Raw genomic sequence first — 23,260 nt, 5'->3', positions numbered from 1 at the left:
AGGTAATCACAGGATTATTTTTATGTTATGTGAAGGAATGGATGAGATTGCATTATTTCAGCTAATTATCCATACTTATTGCGTGTCTAGCCAAGTTGTGATAGATTTTTATCTATCAGTTTGAGGGTGAGATACCTAAGGAGAGAGTAAAACAAAACTGGGTGGCTGATTAAGGAGAGTTTTATATTTTGACAGTGATCTGTGTTAAGGCCAAGTTTGTACATCTCCATAAGAAAACTAAGGAGCATAGTAATATGTGCTGGGATAGACCAGCACCCTCAACATTGAGGTGGACCAAGTGAGTACCCATAATTTCAGCTTGAGTTTGCATGAAAAATGTCAGATCTCTTCTCAAACAGAATTACTAGGAAGTTAAGAAACTACCAATCTATGCCATAAAGTACAGATACAGATACAGAACCTGAAAAACTATTACGAGATTAAAAGTAAGAATCTATCTCATTTGTTACATTTAAAACCAAAGGCCTCTATAAAACACCACGTGAACACTTAACTGTGATCAATCAGTTGCAATATCTGAACTTTGGTAACTGAATGAGGTAATGTCACTGAAAACAGTTAAGCACTTCAGAAAACTTACCAAAAAGTGTGAATTTGACTTTAGTTGATCTGCATGGCTATTTTCTTAAAATCAGTGATAAAATCTATGATAGTTGACTCTGTTCCAGGGTCTAGTCTAGTATTACATATTTTATCAGAATGGCCCAGTTCCTCTCAGAATTATCTCATGTTCTATAATTTATAAATAATTTTAGTGAGAAATTTTCCATTTAATATCTGCCTTTTGAAGACTAACCCAGAAGGAAACAGTTCTTCTCATTAACACAGTAGGGATCCTGGAGTACCAGTCCCCCTGATGAACTCTGCTGTGGGTTGAATAGAATAACTAAAAGTTAAATGATCAGAAATGTGTCACTGTATGTCTGAACAAAGAGTAGGCTCCTTGACGCGGGCGGAATGTAAGTATTAAGCTAAATATTATCCTCCCTGCCAGGAAATGTTTCAAAATATGAAGAAAGAAATTATATCTGGCAGTGAAGGAAGAAAGGGTGCGCCAACTTACTTAGTCTTACATGTTCCGCAGCAATTTTTTTTCTTACAACTGAAGAGATAAACATTTCAAAACTATGATTGTTCTTAAATCTCTATCATATTAAAACATACCAGGAAAACTGACATCCCAGGAAGGTTTTTTGTTGTGTTTTGTTTTTTCTCTTTGCTAGAACCCTACTTAACTATGTTTCAGGAAAGTAGATTAGGTCTTGAGAGGAGGGCATATACCTAAGAGTCACCTGAAAATTACCAGCAGAGGGTTGGGGAAATGTGAGGGGCGAAGCAAGGTCAGAGTTGTTAGTAGGGCTGGAGAGATTGGCTTTATTGTGTGACTTTGCTGCTATTACCAAAGAAACCGATCTGCCATGATTCAAACAACAGAGTTCATATGATGTGCCCAACAGCTTTTCAGCAAATGGAAGTCTATGGGCTTTCATGTCTAAGTCATCAGCACTGAGGAGGGGAAGAGAGGGTGGGGGGCAGATACGATAGTCATTAGAAGAAACTAAATTGAAAATGTCTTTTTCCCACTGGGTAAACATTCTTGATTATATTTTATGTTCTTCCGAGTTAATTCCTGAGAAACTATAAAATGTGCCCATTTGATTATAATTTTCCCATGAAACCTGTCATGTATATTTTACAAAGCTGTATGGTATATTATTTTATCTTTATAACAATAAACACTTAAAATGGCATTAGTTATTTTAGGGATTGGTGGCTGAAATACAAGTTCTTACTTCCTTTAGTGAATGCAGATTATTTACTCAGCAGCCTCATCGCCATCGTCACTGAGCAGTTGAAGCAACATTAATCTCGCAGTGAAACATGAAAACCATCCACTTGTGCTGTGGAAAGAACAGTGGTATATGTGGGCTTTCTGTGCCAGTGAATTCGAGGCTGAGATAACTTTTTCACTTGTCAAGCTGCTGTCACTTTGTTAAGAATTAGAGATTGTATGTTTTCTAAATTTGTAACAATCTGTCAGTCTATTGTAACTAAATGAAAATGAACAACTCTGGGTTGTTTTCAGGATGTTAAGGAAAAAGTTTATTGTATCACTACTGAATATCTTGTCATTGGAAAATTGTATCTATTTAATTGGCATGTAGTATATTAAAATGTAACAGCCATGAGTTATCTTTAAGGAGATTTTTTTTTTTAAAGATTTTATTTATTTATTCATGAGAGACAGAGAGAGAGAGAGGCAGAGGGAGAAGCAGGCTCCCAAGGAGCAGGGAGCCCGATGCGGGGCTCGATCCCGGGACCCTGAGATCATGACCTGAGCCGAAGGCAGAGGCTTAACTATCTGAGCCACCCAGGCGCCTCTTTAAGGAGATTCTTAATGGCATGTCTTCATAGGGGTACAACTCAGATTATTTTCCCTTTTATTCAGGAGGCCATTGACTGTGAGACCCTGATGTTTAGTGAGCTTCTCCTCTGGCTAGAGAGAAAAATACCCTGACACACTCAGCTCTCTTCAGGTTGAGGGAACTAACTGTGGGTGGGGAGAATGGACGCAAATCTCTGGGCATCTCGATACCATTCTAGACCGGTGCCTCAGGAATCCCTGGCACATGCACAGCAAGAATGTTGAGCTCACTTTTGTATGGGCAGAGCCAGTACATGCACGTGTGCATGTGCCCTCTCTTTCTCTCTCTCTCCCTTTCACTAAAATAAATAAATAAATAAAACTTAAAAAAATAAACATGGTATTGTTTTAGTAAGTTTATGTAAAGAGGGAGGAAAATTCAAAAAATTAAAAAAAACATAGTTATAAATTTCTTTAGGTAGAGTCTGTACGTTGACAGCTTGTGATTCTAAAGGCTTAAGAAAAAGTCTCATATGCTGACAAATATAAAGTAGTTCAATTTGGTAATTCTTTGGTGTTAAACTGAAGCACACTTTTGGTATGTAAACAGAACATTATTTGCATTTAGGGGAAATGATCCTCTGTAGATATACAACACATTCTTGAAACATAAGTTACATTTAAAGGTTTATTCATGTGCTCATATAGTTTTCATTCTGTACAGTAAAACACTTTATATATTTGTTTTAAGATTTGATCTTTTTATTTTCCAAGATAGCCCTTGAAGAAAACTGCCATCACCTGTTTTCAGAATCTATCTTCTCCCTCAGATAGAACAAATACCTACCACATTTCAAAATTCTAAAATTACATAAAAATAAATTGCTATAATTATATTATCATAAATGAGATTTTACAAATCTTTAGGTTATTTTATTAATATCTCAGTTGTACAAGAGTTATCTCTTGTACAACTTTAAAATTGTGAGAAAAGCTAAAATTTAGACATATCAGAATAACTTTTTGTGCTTGTTGCTGTTGCCCCACTTCCCTAAATGATTAAAGAGCACAGAATGGCAAGCATTTTGCTTTACTGTGTTGTAGGTCTAGGGGTAGAACTGTGAAGGCCTCGGGGGGAGGCAGATTTCTCCTGAAAAATTTCAAAAGCCTGGCTTGAGAAACAACACTCGGATTTCTGAGACTCCTGGGTGTTGAGTCAAGTGGACGATCTTGTAGTTGGAAGGAAGCAAAGTTCATCTTCTATCTTAAACTTTCTCAGATGCTTTCAGAGAAAAGTAATGAAGAGTCTATCCACTTCACATTTTCACTTCTCTAAATAAAAATTGTAAATCTGAAATTATTTTTTAGAGTATTGATTTCTCCGCATTTTCTTCTCATGAGCTTGCCTTGCTCTTGAATCACCACTCCATTTTGTTCATTGTTTAGCACTGATAGTGAAATATTTGTTAAATCTTAATTCTAAGGGCATTTACGTATTTCCAGACCTAAAGATAATACCAGAAGGTATTATCATCATTGGTATAAAACTGGTAACAGCGGAAATGTCTGTTAACTAGTCTTCATGTTTAAGAGGGCCTCAAATGAAGTATGTATTTATTTAGGAATATTCTTCAGAATTGGAACAAAATGCTTGAGTACATCCAGCTATTTGGAAGCCTTGGAGATAACTCTTGTACAACTGAGATATCAATAAAATAACCTAAAGATTTGTAAAATCTCATTTATTTATGATAATATAATTATAGCAATTTATTTTTATGTAATTTTAGAATTTTGAAACAATCCCAGTCTTATAAGAAACCGGAAATTACAAATACAAAGAACTTTTCCTGTACTCTTTGAGATTAAATTGATGACATGACACCCATCACCCTCAAATACCTCTATTTCTCCAAACAAGGGCATTCTCCTACTTGACTACAATATAATCATCAAAATCAGGAAGTTGATATTGATGCAGCATAACCATGTAATCCTCAGATTACATTTCAGCAGTTTTCCCATCTGGGTTTTACCACGTGTCCTATTCAGGTTGCTCTGATTGTCCTCTGAAGCTCCAGTTCAGAACATACTTTGACCTTAACTGTCAGTCTGAAAGAGTTGCTCAAGGTTTCCTTTGACAATTGATCTCGATAGCTTTGAAGATAACAGGTTTGTTATCTCATAAAATGTTTTCATTTTGGGTTTTGCTCATGCTTACTTCCATCATTTTTAGATTATGAATCTTTGGCACTAATACTTAGTCTGTTCAGGCTGCTATAACCAAATGCCATAACCTGGGTGGAGCACAAGCAGAAACGTATTTCTCATTGTTACTGAAGTTGGGAAGTCCAAGATCAAGTTGCTGGCACATTCGGTGTCTGGTTGGGACCTGCTTTCTTGTTCATAGAGGGCCCTCTTTTGAATGTGTGTCCTCACATGGAAGTGGCAAGAGCTCTCACTGGTATCTCTTTCATGAGGGCCCTGATCCCATTTGTATGGGCTCTCGCATCGTAAGCTAATTACTTCCCAAAGGTCCCGCCTCCAAATGCCATCATATTGGGTGTTAGGATTAAACATGAATTTTGGGGGGATACAAACATTTAGCCTATAGCAGAGACCATGGAAGAGATTGATGTTTCTCTCAACACATGATTTTGATTTGTCCATTATTGATGTCAACTTTGTTATCCTACGATTGTTTTTGTGAGTCTTCTCAATTGTAAAGTTACTCTTTTCCTTTCTTTGTAATAAATGCCTATGAGGAGTTACTTTGGGAATGCGTAAAGATACCATTCCTCCTGAAACTTTTCTATTTATTCATTTGTACCAGTATGGAGTCATGTCTTTTTATTTTAATATATTATAATTTGTTTATATATACATATATAAATTTCGATGTTCAAAATGCCATACATTTGGCTAATGAGAGCCCCATCAAGCAGGCATCTTTGCCTTTTTAACATGTCCTTGTCACTTTGACCACTTTCCCCTGTAACAGATATTTCAGGTATATCCTGTACTTTTTTCTCATCCTGGTACTGAATGGAATCGGTCCTTTCCCCAAGCAGCTCTGCTCCCTTCTACTAAAGGGTAGAAGGTATTTAGAGAGTCATATTTAAGATCTGGTGTGGCCATTGCTATCAGGTATTGCTGCTTCTAGCTTCTCTGGACTCACACAGATAGGACAGGTATGTTTGGTAAGTTTATATAACTTACATTTATAATTATATTCATTTCTGTATCAGTGTGTGTATTTTTAAAACCATGAGTTCACATCAATGCCTTCAATTCCAGTCCACACACACTTATTCTAGTTTTCTTTTTTATATAATAATTAATGGCTTAAAAATCTTATTTTCATTTCTATTCACCACAATACAGTGGAGCAGCCAGGATGAATGTTTTTCTTGGCCTTGTTTGATTTGAGCTCATTAGAATTTTTGACTTTTACAGGGCTAGCAAGTAATGGAAGCAGGAGCCAAACCCATACAAAGTTCTCTTTCTATGTTTACAATTTCTGTCTTTGTATCTCTCTTTCTAAAGAAACAGGAACTAAATTCTTGTACTTCAGCGCCATCTTCATTTTTGCCTTTCTTTTCTTAAAAATAGAAACAAAAACAACTGATAGTATGATTTAAATATAAATTAATGTAAAAAGTTTTTTTTAATTTATCATTCAAAATATGGCAAAAACTTTGATAATGTACAGGGTATCATGACACCAGCTTGTTAATAAAACTAATAGAAAGCAGTGAGGTTTGTGGAAGTGGGTGGGCATTGGATTTTGTTATCTTAATCATATTTGCATTACAAGGAAGGGAATAAAAGCATCACCCTGAATCCTAAATATTTGCTTAAAAATCCAAGAATTAATACTGTTAGGTAGGAGAGGATACTTTCATATTCCCATGAATTCATCTAATTTTCGATCACAAAGAGTGTGATCACTTACTGAACCCACAGATAACTAATAACTGACTCAAAGCATGTGACATTGCAGCTACCACATTTATACAAATGATAATATAATCTGATCTCACTGATATGAGGAATTCTTAATTGTAGGAAACAAACTGAGGGTTGCTGGAGTTGGGGGTGGGGTGGGAGGGATGGGATGACTGGGTGATAGACACTGGGGAGGGTATGTGCTCTGGTAAGTGCTGTGAATTGTGCAAGACTGTTGAATCTCATATCTGTACCTCTGAAACAATGCAATATATGTTAAGAAAAAAAAAAAAGAAGAAGAAGGTAGCAGGAGGGGAAGAATGAAGGGGGGGAAATTGGAGGGATAGATGAACCATGAGAGACGATGGACTCTGAAAAACAAACAGGGTTCTAGAGGGGAGGGGAGTGGGAGGATGGGTTAGCCTGGTGGTGGGTATTGAGGAGGGCACGTTCTGCATGGAGCACTGGGTGTTATGCACAAACAATGAATCATGGAACACTTCATCTAGAACTAATGATGTAATGTATGGGGATTAACATAAGAATAAAAAAATAAATAAAAAACAAATGATAATATAATCTAACACGGTTTGTGCTCTGCTATGTAGACATTGCTTTGTGATTTGTAGGATAATTGCATACATTACTTCTAAATAAGTTTGCTTTATTCTGTGCCAAGAGTGCTTTACAACCTCCTCAACATGTGAAGAATATTTCAGAAAATGGACTTTGCTCCGGAATGCTCTGTGGGTAGTTGGTTAGTATGCTGAATATTTAGTAGCTGCTAATGAAGCTCCTATCAGCTTATCAGTGTCCAATTTTCTATTCTTGCATGGTATAATTCTATGAGAAATCATTGGAGACGCTAGAGCCCAGTAACTGCCCTTAAGAGATACCTAAATCCTCTCTGAAATAAAAGCTTCTCTGATTGATTTACAGCCATATTAAGACAAGCATACCATCTGTACATAATAACTTGAAAAAAGGAACTTGTACTAAATATTCAACATATCTTGTTCATAATTACTTTTGGGGGGCCAGATCTTATATTTATTAAATATTCCATTTGGGATATCATTTATTAACTGACAGTTTTCTCCTGCTTTAGATAATTTCTTTCTGACTTAGAGTAGCCTTTGACTTATAATTAGAAACCACTTTATTTATATACATAATTTTTCAATTTCATTCATATGAATATCATTTTGATAATGGCCCAGGAGCCCAACTTTGCTGGAAAACGTTGATTTAGCTTTTATTTCTTTTCTTTTTATTTTTCTGTTTTCAGTCCTTTATTCAATACACTTGCAGGAAGATTGATTTTGAATACAGTCATGATGTCAAAACAGTACAAATTATACCCTGCTGCCATCTGGAATGGTGAAAATAAAAGCTTTATTTACACTGTTTTCTTTAAGAAAAGAATAATAAATGCTTTTCCCCTCTTTAGGGACTGTATTCTGGAAAGAAATGGTTCTTGTTTCTAGCCTGATACTGTGGTTTATTCTGAAAGATAATGACTTGAAAACTCATTTCCTGATCAACAAAGTAGCAAATGCTCTAACCAGTAACCCCTCGGCCTTCTAACCACTGAGACACTGATCTGTCTCCTCTCCCAGACAAAGCTGTTTGGGATGGTCATTATTGGCCCCTTATTACAGTGGAGACCTCTGTGTGGCCTAAGGTCATAGGGTTGATATGCTGAGTCTACTGATGTCTAGTTCTCTGCTCTGTGTACTGTCTTTTGGTTTCTGCTCAGAACCAAAGTCCTGCCACTTACAGCCCTTCCTAGCTAATTAAACAGAAATTATAGAAGGGTTAATTTCCCTAGGGAAATTATTTGATATTTACCATCCTTTTTACTGGCTATGATACATGGCCGATTTACTTCTCTACCTGGAACCAATGCTAAACAAATGAGAAGCCAACTGATACACATCAAAAGGTGGATTTTCTTAAAAATGTAGGACTGTTTTTAAAATTATTATTATTATATTCCATGGAACTTTAGTCCTTTCTGCTTAAAAAAAATTTTTAAAAGGGATGGCTGGGTGGCTCAGTTGGTTAAACATCTGCCTTTGGCTCAGGTCATGACCCCATGGTCCTGGGATGGAGTCCCACACTGGGCTCCTTGCTCAGTGGGGAGCCTGCTTCTCCCTCTGCCCCTACCCCCTGCTCATGCTCTCTCTCTCTTTCTGACAAATAAATAAAATTTAAGAAAAAAAAAAAAAAAGACCAGCTATTCAAATTATTTCCGTTGTGCCTTTCATTATAGGTTGACTTTGATTAAGAGTTCTCTCACTGTTCATGATGAATATTTATTTAAAGGACAGCTATTGGCATAGAGGAATCATGATGAAGTAAAAATACACCAAATCTAGAGTTAAAAGATTTTTTTTTTTAATTTTTGCTGTAGGTATGATCTGGAACAAGTAATTTAATTTTGCTGAGTCTTTGTTTTGTGTTTGCAGAAGATGGTAATTATGATACACCTTTGCCTATCTCAGGGAACCCCAGTAAAGGCTCAAATGGTTTCAGTGTTTTCAGGCATTCACAGTAAAGCTTTTCTGTCCCAAATATTTAGAACTATTTTTTTTAGTTCGTTTTTGGGAACAAATCATATGACAATATGGATTTGTTTTATTTCCACTGTTGATTAATCAAATAATGTAAAATCCCGTTCAAAGGGAGAAATGATGGCTTTTATGAGCTTTGAAAAGGTTACTTGACACAGATACTGCTTTCTAAATTCACTTGCATGTCTAGATAATCCTTCTGTTTTTTTTTTTATGATTTGCATAGAATATTTCCCATTTACAGTTTATTGCTACAGTTTTTGTTATATCACTACTTGGAGTCACATGACTCTGTTCTGTTTAAATCTATTGTGGGAGCTTAGGATTGAGTAAGTGTATATATGCTAATATTTTATGAAATGCCAGACACTAGTCCCAGGCCGTGCTAGCCACATTTAATGCCTTATCTCATTCGGTCCTCCCATCTATGAGATGGGTCCTATTCTCACTACCAAGGAATCTAATTATTCTGCAGATACAAATAAATCACAACAGTGTAGAGATTCTCTAGATTACTTCATACCCAGCACCTGGCCCACAATTGGCACAACAGAGGCATCTCATGTATATCTATAGAATGAAGGATGCCATCTATTGACTAACCAGTAGGTTCTTGAAACTAATAGTTCAAAACCTCTTTTTCTTTTAATTTAATGCAATTTTCATAAATATGAAAATATTTTATTATATGACAACCTGAACACCAACATATTTAAACTTTTCAAAAGAACTTTTATTTTTTCATAAGTATAAAAACATACTGGCCTTGTGTGGCATAGATTAGTACTGTTTCTTTAACAGGTAGAGATCCGATGCCTTTCAATACATTTAAAGGCCTACCACTTTAATTAAGAAAATATTCATTATATGATCCATCTAACATTTGACTTTTCTAATTTAATGAAAACTTTCCTTAATCCCTTCATCCTTCAAAACAAAAACTAAACTTTAGAGCTTCTCTAAGATTACACTGTGAATGCCTAAAGGTTTAGGATATCTAGCCATTGAGAAATTTTTGCTCCTGTTAATGAAAGATGACCCCAAGTGTTTGCCTCAACAGACAACTGAGTGATTTACTTGTTTTTTTTTTTTTTTTTTTAAGATTTTATTTACTTATTTGACAGAGAGAGAGAGACACAGTGAGAGAGGGAACACAAGCAGGGGGAGTGGGAGAGGGAGAAGCAGGCTTCCCGCGGAGCAGGGAGCCCGATGAGGGGCTCGATCCCAAGACCTGGAATCATGACCTGAGCCGAAGGCAGACGCTTAACAACTGAGCCACCCAGGTGCCCCGATTTACTTGGGTTTTATCATTAGTTTGAACATCAATAATTTAATTTTTCTAAAGATGACATAACAGAGCATAGATACACATTTTTTTGTATTCTTTTGAGTTTCATTGTGTTTACATGTAATGTTTTTGTTATGTGGTTGCAGTTTTGACTTGTAGGAATTTACAACCAGTATATGGAGGGAGCCTTTCTATAAAATTAGATAAAGCAGGCACTGAATTGTGTTTTTCCAATGCAATAACTGCACTAAATTATAAAAGGAATCAGGCATGAATTGCACATCTCAACCAATGAAAATTGTTTACTAATTAAATAAAACTTATGTCTATAAAAATAAATAGCCATTAATGACTATTTTTGTGAGTCTGTAAGTCTCATACTACTTAAGACACTATAAAAAATAGAAGTTATAAGATAGTCTTATGTCTCTTAGACTTATAACCAAATTGGGAAGGCCACATATTTAGCCACAAAACCATTAAAGAATGATTAACTGTTTGCCATTCGCAATGATGTGGATGGAACTAGAGGGTATTATGCTAAGCAAAATAACTCAATCAGAGAAAGACAATTATCATATGATCTCACTGATACGTGGAATTTAAGAAACAGAACAGAGGATCATAGTGGAAGAGAGGAAAAAAGAAAATAAGATGAAACCAGAGAGGGAGACAAACCATAAAAGACTCCCAATCATAGGAAACCAACTGAGGGTTACTGGAGGGGAGGGGGGTGGAGTGATGGGGTAACTGGGTGATGGACATTAAGGATGGTATGTGATGTAATGAGCACTGGGTATTATATAAGACTGATGAATCACTGACCTCTACCTATGAAACTAATAATTCATCATATGTTAATTAATTGAATTTAAATAAAAAATGTTAAAAAAGAATGATTAACTGTTTAAATGAATGGCATTAAATAAACGCAGTAGGAATTCAGAGATGCCACATGAGTGAGTGCTGAAATGTTTGCCACAACTCCCTAAACATGTGTATTTGCAAATGTTTATTGTACACTGTCATGGGTACAAAGGAAATAACGCAGAGCCCTGCCCTCCATGAGCTTATGAGTTCAAGTATACTCCTTAACTTATTAAGGGGTTGATTGATAACACCAGTTGAGGGCTTCAAACAAGGAGCCACTGAGAATTGTTTGGTATTCAGAAAAGTGATTCAGGGGGCTGAATTCTCTTAAGAAAAAAACTACTTATCTCTTCCTCCAGATTCTGATTTCGATTGCACTACCATTCTCATCAGAACTTCTACATTGTGCATAATATCTAAATGATCAGGTGTATTTGCCAAATCTTTTAATGCTACTTTTTTAAAAGCATACTCTTGATGTAATTGACATGATAAATTGGAAAAACGGCAAATAATCCCTCATTGAAAACTTCTTTAAATCATTTGGGACCAGAGTCAAAGCACCTGTCTATTTGGATTCATTCAGAGTCTCAGCAAGATTTGGCAAAATGAACTGCTAGGGACACCTTGGCAGGAGGCTGTGGCTTTAGCAGGTAATTTAGTTTTGTGGTTTCCTATCAAGTAAGAAAGGTTCAGTATTTGCGGAATTGAAGCGCAAGTAAAAACATCATTAAAATTGTTTATGGATGAACAATGAAAGTAGTTTAACAGAGCAAATTATGCAAAAGCTTTTATTTGATCATTCACAGATATCTAATGCATGACTCGCTACAAAACAGTATCAGACTATTTCCCCATACCTTCCATTCAGGTCCTGGGTAGGTCAGGGGTTTATTAACACAAGTTCTGCAGAAGTGGGAAGTTAACTCTGGAAAATGCTGACATTCATGGTTCCCTTTCCTTAATGGAACTGTACGTTTCATATCAGCATATTTCATTAAGACACCAAACAGATTCAAAGAATGTGCTATATTTCCAGGTCTATTATAACTGCCATTCCAAACAAAATATGTACAACTTCCATGATTCACTAAGCACAAGTATGTAGTAATCTGCCCTTTAATGGCCTCTCAAAATGACAGACCAAATGGCTTTGTGAAGGTCAAGTCTGATTTAAATTGTTGATGAATTAATAGCTAATTCTGCATGATTGAATATTAATATGGAACAGTGATAAGTAAGGCACTTTAAAGCTTAATGAGCACATTAATGAATAGGACAAAATGTTTTTCTTTTCACCTCATGTAAAAGTTTAAAGCTGCTAACATATTGACAATTTGTTAGTTTTTGATAGCTGCTTTTTTTCTGTAAAAGTTTATGTGGTTAAGATATAAAAGGTATTGATTTTTTTCCCCCAAGTTCCTGGTAGTACACATTTGATAGCTGTCAAAATTGATGTTATCAAATGGCCAAGACAGTTTTATATAAATCACTAATAAATGTAGAAGGTGGAAAAGAGCAATTAACATCTTCTAAACTACACCCACTGAGATAAGCACTCCAATTAGAAATTTCATTATTTCTACAGTTCGTTTTATGTTGAATACTGAGTTTTATTGCCAAATACCTGACAGTCAAATTGGAAACAAGCCACAACTGCCAACGTATAAGAGTTCTGGCTATTTGAATCTGTTACATTGTGATGTTTCTCATGAAAATTTAATGAAGAAGGTACATTCAAAGAGATTCTGTGCAAAGGGGGGATGGATAGAATTTAATTACCCTTATTAAAAATAAGAGAGGAACACTCTTTACATCCACTGTCCGATTAGTATGCAAGAAAGATTATCTTTGTTGTGCACTTGTGTATATGAAAAGGGAGCTTTGGAGTGTTCTTTATGAGCCAAGAAGGAAAAAGAAAGGTCATGCAAATGTATTAGACTGCTTTGGGTAGGGCACAAGTCAATTTTGTCAGCTCTCCCCAAGATGAGGACTTCATTTCTTATAAATGGTTATTAATTCTAGATTTCTTTAGTAAGAGCCTTTAGTAAGTGGCAACAATCTTAAGTCTTTGACACTTGCCACTTGGTACTGAATATTGGCTTGGTTCTTCAGAGAGATGAACCTGTAGAAGAAAAGTAATGACTAGTAAGTCAGTGTTAATGTATGCTAATGTAACTAGTATTCAAAAGCCTGGGTGTAGATACAATGCCCTGGGAAACGCAGAATCAGTTCCAGGATCTCAAGGTGATTTTTTACTAACCTAAATTGGTAGCTTTAAATATGGAAAATAACAACAAAATCTAAGAGCTTTTTTAAAAACTCATTTCTAGGTAACTAAGCCAGTGTAGTTGACTTTGGAGCACTTGAATTATTTTTTTCCTTTGAAGCATTTCGTGTCAATAGCTGCCAAGTGAGATGTTTAGTACGAAGTGTATGGTACAATGGCTATTGATCTTTCTGCTTTTTTTCTAGTAACAGTAGAACAATGCTGTAGATGTAAATACATCATACTGATGAAACCTTTAAAGTCATAAAGAACAGCCTGATGAAATTCAAATGGAGTAGGTTATCAAAATTAGTCTAATTTGCAAAATGCTCTATTCCATTTGCAATTTTTAACTTTCCAACTTGGAGCCCTGAAATATCATCTTGAAATTTCATTCCTAACTATTGTTTCTGACACTTGTCCACCATAGACTTCTGCTTGGCTGATGATGTGTAAGCATTCAGATAAACAGATTGTATCCCTGCTTCCTCAAAACAGTCATATCTTTCAAGTTAAGTAAAATGTTGCTCATTGATGTGAACTATTTTTATAACTTTTTTAGTCTCCAGCTGTAACTAGCTGGTGGGACAGGAAAATATTCTCTAGTGAATTGAGATGTCAAACCCAACTTGCCTTAGCAGCTTCTGTTGGTCTTTCATAAATCTCCCTGCAGGAGAGCCAGGGTCCACACTTTTCCCTGTTCTCTTAGCCCCACAGTTTCTCTTACAATAATCTGGAGTTGTTGTTGAGGGAAACCTTCCCTTTATTGGGAGCTTTTTTCTTTGGTAATATTTTAACCTTCATTCACTCAAAATCTCTGTCTATAGTCCTGAGCTATTTCTCTGATCAACTCTTACCAGAAGTAGTTTTCCACTATATGTAGTAGAAAAGCTTTTTTTTTCCAGTTTTTAATCACTAGGATATATTTATATTTAACCTTGGGAATCATTGGAGGTTCTATCCAAAGTTGAGTAATCCAGGGGCTCCAGGGTGGCTCAGTTGGTTAAGGGTCTGACTCTTGATTTTGGCTCAGGTCGTGGTCTCAGGGTTGTGAGATCAAGCCCTTCATCAGGCTCACATGCTGGGTATGGAACGTGCTTAAGATTCTCTCTCTCTGTCTCTGTCTTTCTCAAAAAAAAAAAAAAAAAGTTAAAGAAAAAAAAAAAGTCAAGTAATCCAGACTAGTTTGATGGCAAGGGATTTGGATACAAATGAGACATGGAAGAACTCAAGGGGTAGGGAGATAAACTGATGATAATAAGTACAAGAAAATAGATTTTAGTTACTATACAATAGCTCTGAGGAGGAAAATATTAAATATATTTGAGAGGCTTTTTATTACAAAGAAGGTGATTTTGGCTGCATGGCTTTTCAGAGACCTAGAGTACTTAATGAACATGATTTGTCTGGGGAACAGTTAAGAATTACAGTGTGAGAAGAATAAACTTTCCTCTGGGGTATCATCCATGAGAGGCTGAGAAAAATGGGGCCTGATTTAAAAGGATTTTGCTAGCTAGATTTAGGAGATTGAGTTTATCCTGTAGTGATAGAAGGGAGGCAGTAGAGAACACATAGATCTGACTGACAACACAGTGGAAGCATCAAAATGGAGGCTTTTCCCTAGAAATTATAACCCAGACTTCAGCAAAACTCGTAGGATCATACCAGAAATTTCAGGCTACAGCCAAGGAAAAGTGAGGTGCTGTATCTGGTGAGTCGTATTTTTTTTTTTTCTCACTGGTGTTTGTGCTTTTGAGTAATTTTGGAATTGGAGGCTCATGAAAATTAATCAGAGGTAATGAAGGAGGGTTGATTAAATTAATGCCAGACCCCATGAGAATTTGAAATGTTTCCTAATGGTTTTCAAACAAACAGCCAAGTTCTAATTTAGATAATCATCACCCATATAACTCAAATTCCTTCAAATTCTAAAATTCTTCAAGATAGAATATGCCTTTCTAATGTTGACTGGAAGAGCTGGTAATGCAAGTTAGTCATGTGGATCATCATGTTTAGGGGATTTAAGAGGACTTTAATTTTGCAAGATCTAAGATCTGGGACATTTTTTTGTAAAGATTTATTTATTTGACAGAGAGAGCGCACAAGCAGAGGGAGTGGGAGAGGGAGAAGCAGGCTTCCCGCTGAGCAGGGAGCCCGACTTGGGGCTCAATCCCAGGACCCTGGGACCATGACCTGAGCCAAAGGCAGATGCTTAACGACTGAGCCACCCAGGCGCCCTGATCTGGGACAATTTTGATATAGGTTAGGGAGAAGTGAACTTTGGATGAGCTGAGGATTCAAAATTTAGGAATTTCAGCTCTTAGTGACTGAAAATGGTGTAGGCCTTTGGAATAGAGGAAAATACTCCCTTACTCTGAGGAGTATACTTCCACTTGTTCTTAAAGGCCCATTTCAGAGCCTCCTTTGGTACTCACTGACCTCCTCAGGCACACATTCTGTAATTTCTTTTCCCTCCATCATGCCGGAGAACTAGATGCATTTTTTCATCATGGTCTTTATCACATGTGTCTTAGCTCTTTGTTAGGTTATTGGTCTCTTATACAGCAGGTTCATTCTTCTGGCCAGGAACAACATTGTGACATCCTAATCTGATAGCGCAATGTTGCCAGGTTTGTATTACCTTCTCAACAAATGCTGAGTAAGGTAAGGGGGGAGATTAGTGGGCAATAGCTCTTGAATCTTGAGCGTCTGACTTGTTAACATAATGTTTGTATCACCTTTTGTCTTGCAGAGGATCAAATTCCTAGGGGCTTCCCTACCATTGACATGGGCCCACAGTTGAAGGTGGTCGAGCGTACGCGCACTGCCACCATGCTTTGTGCAGCCAGTGGGAATCCAGATCCAGAAATAACTTGGTTTAAAGATTTCTTACCCGTCGACACAAGCAACAACAACGGCCGTATTAAGCAGTTACGATCAGGTAGGGTCTTGTTACTGTTTCCACTAACTCTTAGAGAATTTTTTTTAGCTTTCTCTCTCTTTATTTTTATTTTTATTTTATTTTAATTTTTAGGTATTGATTTTTCTCCCTCTTCTCTTTCTGTTATTTAATGTGTTGTCCATGTTTGTGATGTCATAGCCTGTTTCAGAGTCTGTCTTTCTCTCTCTGTGTTTTGCAGCTTCTGTTTAAATCCTCATTGCTCACTGCTGTGACTGTATTTTTGATAATTCTTTAATTTACTGCTTTTCTGCAGTATTTGTTGGATCCATTTTCTCCTCTTTCTTTCTTCTTTCTCTGTTTTCTTTTGGAACAAATTTATTTCAACATTGGACTTCATTCAGAACTTGCAAGGAGGTCCAATGGTTGTATCCATTAAAAACCAAAAGATTCATATTAAACACTAAAATGATTCAGTTTTATTAAAGTGTGTTTTCTCTGTCTTTTCTGCATTTGAACTCATCAAAGTACCAAAGTTTAGTAAGTTTGGTCACATCTGCTTTCTTTTCACTAATACATAAACCACAGAAATGTTATCTCCTGAGTAACCAGATGTATTTTGCAAAAGTCCTTTACCAAGTACCAATGAAAGGAGGGGATTTTGATTAATTTTATTTTTATGTTATTGTGAGTGAGCATTTTCTACACATAAGCCACAGTAGTGTGCGCCCACAGTAAAGAGTTTTGAACCCTCCAGTGACTGGATCTACAGAAGTCTGCTTTTGGTGTAGACTCCAGCTTTTGCTGCTTTCTCCTCTCTCTCCCTGCTGCCCTTTTGTCCCTTTCCCATCCCCATCCCAAGTTCATTCCTTTGCTCTCTTTAGATTAAAAATAGAGGTAATTCTAAATTTCTTAAATTTTAGAGCCTGTCCCTAGGTGGTTTCCCTGGGACATGTAGTAATAAGCGGTTTACTTTGACGTTGGGAGTAATATTGATATAGAATTCTAAGTTGTTTAACTTAACTGCCTGTCTTCCCAGAATTCTCAGCTTTTGACCTGTCCTGTGATGTTAAAGCGTCTTGTTAACTGCCTCTTTTGCTTGTTGTCAGCAGAATTGTGTAGATTAGCATTCTGTTATTGTAAATAAAGAATTAATTATTCACATGTAACATAGATGATTTAGTATATAAAGCTTTAACTCTGAAAAATTTGTACCAAATTATAAGGAATATAATAATATTTTTATGCTGTCTTTCTTCTCTCCGTATTTAAATCTCCAGAATCTATTGGTAAGTGCTTAGTTCTGAAGCGCACTTCACCCCCACTAATTTCCATATCCAGAATATTATTATTATTATTTTTATTATTATTAATAAAATGCATGGCATGCATTTTACTAACTGTCAGTGTAGACACCAGATCTTGGTAGTGGCGCGCACATGCACACATCCACAGAACTGTTATTGTAAGAACACTGTCTAGAAAAATAAAATAGTACACAAGTTGTATCACACAAATGTAGCATAGTGAGAAGCATAAGATATTCAAGCAACAGTGTTTGTTTCTAGTCAGTCATTAGTATTTCCTACAACAGTATATATATATGCGTATCTATATATATACTTAAATAGATTAGCCAGTATTTTTCCTAAACTATGTCTTTAAAAAGTATTGTTTAGTTTTTATTTATTTTTTTAAGAATATGAGGCATATAAGATATGATTCTAACCCGATATGACCCCAGATCTAAGAACTCAGTTGCTTCTCTGAGAAGGCAGCGATGCCTATTGTGGTCTTTGCCCTCTGTGGTATAATGCAACTTGCTTTTGTAATCTAATAATACTATCTAATATATTCCTGTTTTACCAGTATAGTAATTCAAGTTTCTTTTAAGACCTTATTTAATTCTGTAAATCTAATTTAATTCTTCTCCCCAGCCCTAGCCTCCTCCTTCTCGTACTAATGCTTCTTCTTTCTAATCTTATTTGCATTCATATTATCCACCCAGGTGGTACACCAATAAGAGGTAAGAGTGCTGAACTAACGTTCACAGAATGATCTTGCTCATTCTTTCTGTCCTCTCATCACTCTCATCTTTGTCCTGTTTTCAACATCATTCCAATAATATGTCCATCAACTTTATTTTTTCCCTTTGTACTGTTTGGTTATGATCAGTGACTCTCATATTGTGAGTTTTCCTTTTCTTTTCCTTTTCTCTTTGTTTTGTTCATTTCTTTCTTTATGGAAATGATTATTTAAGTTGTGATATGCTTCAAAGAAAGCATATCCAGGTCTCTAGACCACAGACCAGTCACAGCGTACCATCTGTCCCTCTTTTTTTCCTTTTCTTCTTCTTCCTTTTTCCTTTTTTTCTTTTTTTTTCTTCTTTTTCCTTTTTTTTTTTTTTTTTTGTCCAACCGGAGAAAAAAAAAAAAGATCATTTTTTTCTTCCTTAGCTGTTCTTGTTCTGGACCAAAGCCAAGATGGTCTGGAGAACAGTGGCAGACATGCAGAAGACAGCCTGGAACATCTGCTTTTTGTCTTTATCTTTCAAAAGGTTTTTGCTTTTGTTTTTCGATTCTTTTTTCTCTTACTGTCTTAAAAGTCAAAGAATGACTCCCCTTTCCACCTGATCCCACTCGCCTATGACCTGACCGCAATGTTTTTTCCCCCCACTTCTTTTTTTCTTGGATTACTCGCCTCTGGATTTTTGGATCTTCTGTCCTTCAGGCTATGGAAACAAAAGGTGCTCAGTATTCTTGGTGGTATGTGATATTGCTGGTTTTTCATACTTTGACTCAGTGTTCATTTCTTTTAGAATTCTTGTTTTGTATTTTTCTTGGGGCTTTGTGACACCACACTGCTAATCCCACTGGTGGATTTTGATGGGTGTCTTAGGGGATCCGCCTCGAGGCCCTCAAGCAGTGGTTGGTTGGCTCTTTCTCGCTGGCATAGGCCGTGCTTTTTAACTTTTTTAAAACCTTCTAATTCAACTGCTCTTTGTTTTTCAGCAAATGTAATAAATGATTGTAAGTCGTGGCAAACTGTCTTTCTTTTCTTCAAAATCTGCGTGTCTTAAGGGAGTTTTGTTTCTTTAAGTAATATTTTCATAATATATAATGACTAATTTTAATTTTTTGCTTTGTGCAGCCTTTTTGTACTTGCTGCGTATTTTTGCCTTTCTTCAGCAGAAGACTTTCTTGAAAACCCGGCCTGGTTTTTTTTGAGCGTACCTATCTTTTGCGCCACTTTTGGTACCACAAAATGGAACAAAACAAAACAAAACCAAAAATTAATCTTTTGTTTGATTTAAAAGCCATACTTCCTTGAAGCAGTCTCACCCATCTTCATTTTATTAGTCTAGGAAATGAGAATATTAATTATGACTAGAAGTCTTGCTTGGGAAAAGAGATAATTGTTTTCTTATGCTAGCATTGATGATGTAAAGAAAAATAATCTGTATATGTTTTTCTCATCGCATCATTTTCTGTCTGTGCACCTTAGCGAGAGATTGAATCGACGTTGAGCGGACCTTCACTTTGCAGGGCTTTTCATATTGTTAAGAGGTTTAGCTTTCTGCTCTGAGAAAGCCTTCTCTGACCACCTCTTTGGCACTATATTTTATATCCATACAGGCGCCCTTCAGATCGAACAGAGCGAAGAATCTGACCAAGGAAAATATGAGTGTGTTGCCACCAACAGCGCGGGCACTCGCTATTCTGCCCCTGCCAATTTATATGTCAGAGGTAGGAATGACGTCACCCTGGCATCGCTTCCTCATTAAGACTCAGGGGGAGTTGAGAGACCCACAAGATCTGTGTTGTTATGTCAGTAGGTACCAAGCTGATACGCTAGTAATTACAGTAGCTGAAGCATTTTAGTACATAGAGAATTAAAGATCTTAACCCTATTGTTAAAAAAAAAAAATGACAACTTTTGAGTTAAACCTATCCTGAGGCTTGAAGTTTGTAAGTATATTTGCATTTTTACATCTCAATTTCTACTTTTACTGCATTGATTGAACTATGCTTGGCATTTGTTTGAAGTTCTCTTCTTTTCCTTCTTTTTTTCCGTTGCTGTTTCTCTTCTGTTTCCTTATCAAACCCTGAAATAATTGCTTGGTGTGCTACTAATCAGTTTTCTGTGCAACTCCAAGCATAAAAGCGTTTATGTCTTCAAGACCTCTGCTGCAGAGCTGTAAGGATAAAGCTGCTAACTTAAAAACAAACAAAAAAACAAGCAAAAAGAAAAGGTGCTCCATGCAAATAGCGCAATTATATTTCCTTTCTTTTTATACTTTTTAAAATTTATGAACAGGTGGTTTTATGTATGTGCATATGTCTATGCATATATTTGCACACATTTTAAAAAGTTATTAATATTCTGAAAAGTTTAATTTTCAATTGCCCTGGAACCCTGATTGTATTTTTAACAAATAATCTTAGTTGTCCTTGGGACAAGAATTGACTTATAAGGTTACATTCATATTTTCTCATAAAGTAATATAAATGGTTACATTTTGAGCTTATGAATGGCTCTGCCTTTCATTTCAATTAGAAAGAAGTATTTCTTCTTCCCCAGAGTTTTCCAAAGCTGGTTCCTATAGCTTTTTGTTCAATGGAAATGCTCTTATTCCTGGTCTACGTGTCTGTGAATAACCACAAAAGGCATGGGTGGGGGTGGGAATAGATTAAAGACTGCAAGGGCTTTAAGTTACAATAAGATGGGTTTCCTTAGGAAAATACCTAGCTTGATTTTGAAATTTTTATTTGAGATAATTTTGTTTCTGTGGGGATGTTTTCCTCTCCTATCTTTCTCTAGAGTCCGGGGTGGGAGAATATGAAGAAACCATTTCTTCTCCAAATTCCTTGAAAGCCCCTTGATCTTTTTTCTTACAATGGTGACCTCCTTTGCTGCATGAGGCATGTGAACCTTCTTCAATGGAAAAATTTCAAAATGATGCTAGCTATTGTTTCTAATACCGTATTAGCCCATGAGGTGTGTAACGTTTTCAGCTGAGGTAGGAAGGATTAACTAGAGCAAATAAAGATATTCAAGTAGCAGTTGAAAGCCTTGATATGGCCTTTTTACTCTCTCTGTGTTTCCCTTGTTTTTCTCCTTTCCTCATTTCATTGTGTTCTGCATCAAACCCCCTACATCCCTCAGAGCTGCGAGAAGGTTGGTGTGTTTTTTACTTTTTACCCACCTTACAAAACTCTTAATTAAACCAATAACAAAGAATACAAATGAAATGAATGTAGCTGCATTGTGGTCTTCTTTTGGTTAATGGTATGTTTCAGCAGAGAATGCCCTGGCCCTGGCTTCCAGTGCTTGCTGGTGGTATCTAACCGTGGTGCATGATGGGCGAGAATGTACCTGGGTGCATGGTAACTGGTAACACTTAACTCTCTCAGGTCCCATGAACTCGGTCAGTGTTCCTGCTTTCCTTCCTGCTCCACTCTTCCCATCTCCTGCCTCACCTTAGTTTTTGTCTTACAAGGATGCCTGCTGCCCATAGAATGACTTTTTGTAGTTGTTCTCCTAATCCCAAGCATGAAGACTAAACTCTCCTCTATTTTCTTGATATGTTCTTTGACACCGTAGAGCCTCCCGTGGCTCCTGCTTGCTTTGTGTAACCTGTGAATTGGCTGCAGGAGGCATGCTTAGCTCTCTCTTCTCTGCCTGTCATTCACCCCTGAGGCCATCACAGCAAGCCCTCTCGAATCAGCAGAGGTTTATCTCAACCTAATGACAGCCAAAAAGTTTACAGACAGAATTATTTACTTATCATTTTCTTGGGGTTATGAGGTTGTTTGTTTATTGACTTATTTAGAATTTAGAAAATCACTGTATTATCCATATTTAAGGTATGCTCCTAATGATTACCTCTTGATCTAAAATACTCCTGGTGTAATGTTTTGCCAATAAGAGCCCAAGATGAAGCCTATTTGTCTCTTGCCCTCTCCTTGTCCAAGACACATGTCTTAAGCACACATAAACATGCAGATTATCTGAAGCAGGAACACTGAACTGTAATTGCTTGGTAATTTTTTCTGTGTTGCATTGCTTTAATATGACCTCTTCTCTCAATATCATGTTTCATTGTATGTTTTAGACCCAGTGTCCTTCCAATTGAACATAGGCATAAAAAGCCTCTTACCTGATTTTGTTACCATCATCTATGTCGTTTTACCTTAGATATGAACTGAGTGGAATCTTGAATGTGAAATACCCAGCTCCCTTCCTGAATTTGCAATCCTTACCTTTGACACTGTAGCTTAATCTAATGTATTCCTTCTTTGAGCCCTATCATCCCTTAAATCCCTGTTTCAGTCACTGTATTTTACCTCCTCCCTTTATGTTTAATGCCGTTACCTTGTTATTTCTTCTTTTGTCATTGTTGTCTTGGATTCCAGCCATTTCCCCATTGTCCTAAGCATGGGCCTTGAGACTTCATCTTGTGCATGCCTTGCATGACCCAATCCAGTATCTCTACTGGCATTGGCTTTGTTTCTTCTTCTGTGAGCATAAATTGATATGTGTATATATTTCTGTGTCTGTTCCAGTGTTAGTGGAGGTCTTGAGGCTGCATCCACTGAGTCTGAAAGCAAATAAATTGCACTTTCGTGTCCTCTAGATGATGTTTTCCAGGGTTGGGATGTGACAGTGTGGTCCCACACATACATTCACATCAATTGGAAGTGCACAGCACTGAAGTTGGTTTTGATACTCAACTTAAACCTGCTGGTGACCTTCCAGCCCCCTTTTCTGCACATACATGCATGCATAAGATCTTTGCTATATGCATGCATGTATGTGTTTTTGTGTTTATCTTATGCATGATTTTTGTGTATTGTTAGTTTGTAGATAGTTTTTTTGTTTTGTTTGTTTTGTTTTGTGGGGCCCTTGTAGGTCTGAATCAACTTTTGTATGAATGTGTCTAAGATATCAATGACTAAACTAAATACTTTTTTCTGTGTATACACATACCATACTTGTATGGTCTGTATTATCCACAGTTTTT

General features: G+C 36.5%; 1 protein-coding gene across 2 annotated transcripts in view; it reads left to right on the top strand.

Annotated features, from left to right (window-relative positions):
* Positions 1-23,260, top strand: part of PTPRD (protein tyrosine phosphatase receptor type D) — a 2,419,801-nt gene that overhangs the window by 2,188,700 nt on the left and 207,841 nt on the right. For both annotated transcript variants that reach the window (XM_064580091.1, XM_064580092.1), the window contains 2 exons: positions 16,090-16,278; positions 19,872-19,982. In XM_064580091.1, coding sequence (XP_064436161.1) covers positions 16,090-16,278; positions 19,872-19,982 — 300 coding nt within the window. The remainder of the gene's footprint in view (positions 1-16,089; positions 16,279-19,871; positions 19,983-23,260) is intronic.

Source organism: Mirounga angustirostris, unplaced genomic scaffold (assembly GCF_029215605.1).
Source record: "Mirounga angustirostris isolate CCGP_5_RB_7025 unplaced genomic scaffold, mMirAng1.0.hap1 SCAF_15, whole genome shotgun sequence".
In the NCBI taxonomy this organism is placed as follows: Eukaryota; Metazoa; Chordata; class Mammalia; order Carnivora; family Phocidae; genus Mirounga; species Mirounga angustirostris.
This window is presented reverse-complemented; position numbering and strand designations above follow the sequence as displayed.